General features: G+C 36.5%; 1 protein-coding gene across 1 annotated transcript in view; it reads left to right on the forward strand.

Annotated features, from left to right (window-relative positions):
* Nucleotides 1–720, forward strand: part of LOC119594301 (C-1-tetrahydrofolate synthase, cytoplasmic-like) — a 3486-nt gene that overhangs the window by 1396 nt on the left and 1370 nt on the right. Inside the window, exons 5-6 of the mRNA XM_037943361.1 lie at nucleotides 74–183; nucleotides 585–712. Coding sequence (XP_037799289.1) covers nucleotides 74–183; nucleotides 585–712 — 238 coding nt within the window. The remainder of the gene's footprint in view (nucleotides 1–73; nucleotides 184–584; nucleotides 713–720) is intronic.

Genomic DNA, 720 nt, shown 5'->3' on the forward strand with positions numbered 1-720 from the left:
AGTTTCCTCTCTTCCTCATCATATCAGACACAGAGCAGAACTTGACTGATCACAAAACTGGCACTTGGAGCAGGTGCCTCTGATGCAGTCATTTGCAACCATCGGGGCCAAGGGAGGCTCAGGTGCTGTGCACCTTGCAGAAGCTGTTTTGTCTAAGCTTCCCAGCCACCCCTCATACTTCAAGTAAGACATTACTGATGGAATAGTGATTTAAAAGAAATCAAGAATGCTTTGCTTTGCTTCTTTGTAACTATAAATATTAACTATATCTTGGAAATAGCTGTATTTCTCTATACTTTGTTATGGGTTTTTGTATGCTTGCTAGACATTTTATTTTCTATTTAGTTTAATGTCACATATTATTTTTTATTTTAGGCCCTCACAGACCTTCATATTAGTGTTCTATTTTTTCACTCAGGATCCATGTCTCAGTTTACAAAGAGGTTGATAGACTGAATAAGAGCACATATTACAAGAATTTTCAGATGTCATAGACACAATATTGTATACTTCCAATTTTAACTAGGTATATGGTTTGTATTGTGCATCATTTAATGTATCTTACTTTATCTTTATTCTTGTAGGTTTCCTGATACGATCTTAGAGCTGCCAATTGAGGAGAAAATTAGGACATTGGCTTCAGAAGATTATGTTGCAGATGAATGTTGGATTAAACCAGAAGCACAAGACAGATTAATCGCGAAGGACGCAGGTGAGATT

Source organism: Penaeus monodon, chromosome 33 (assembly GCF_015228065.2).
Source record: "Penaeus monodon isolate SGIC_2016 chromosome 33, NSTDA_Pmon_1, whole genome shotgun sequence".
NCBI classification, from domain to species: domain Eukaryota; kingdom Metazoa; phylum Arthropoda; class Malacostraca; order Decapoda; family Penaeidae; genus Penaeus; species Penaeus monodon.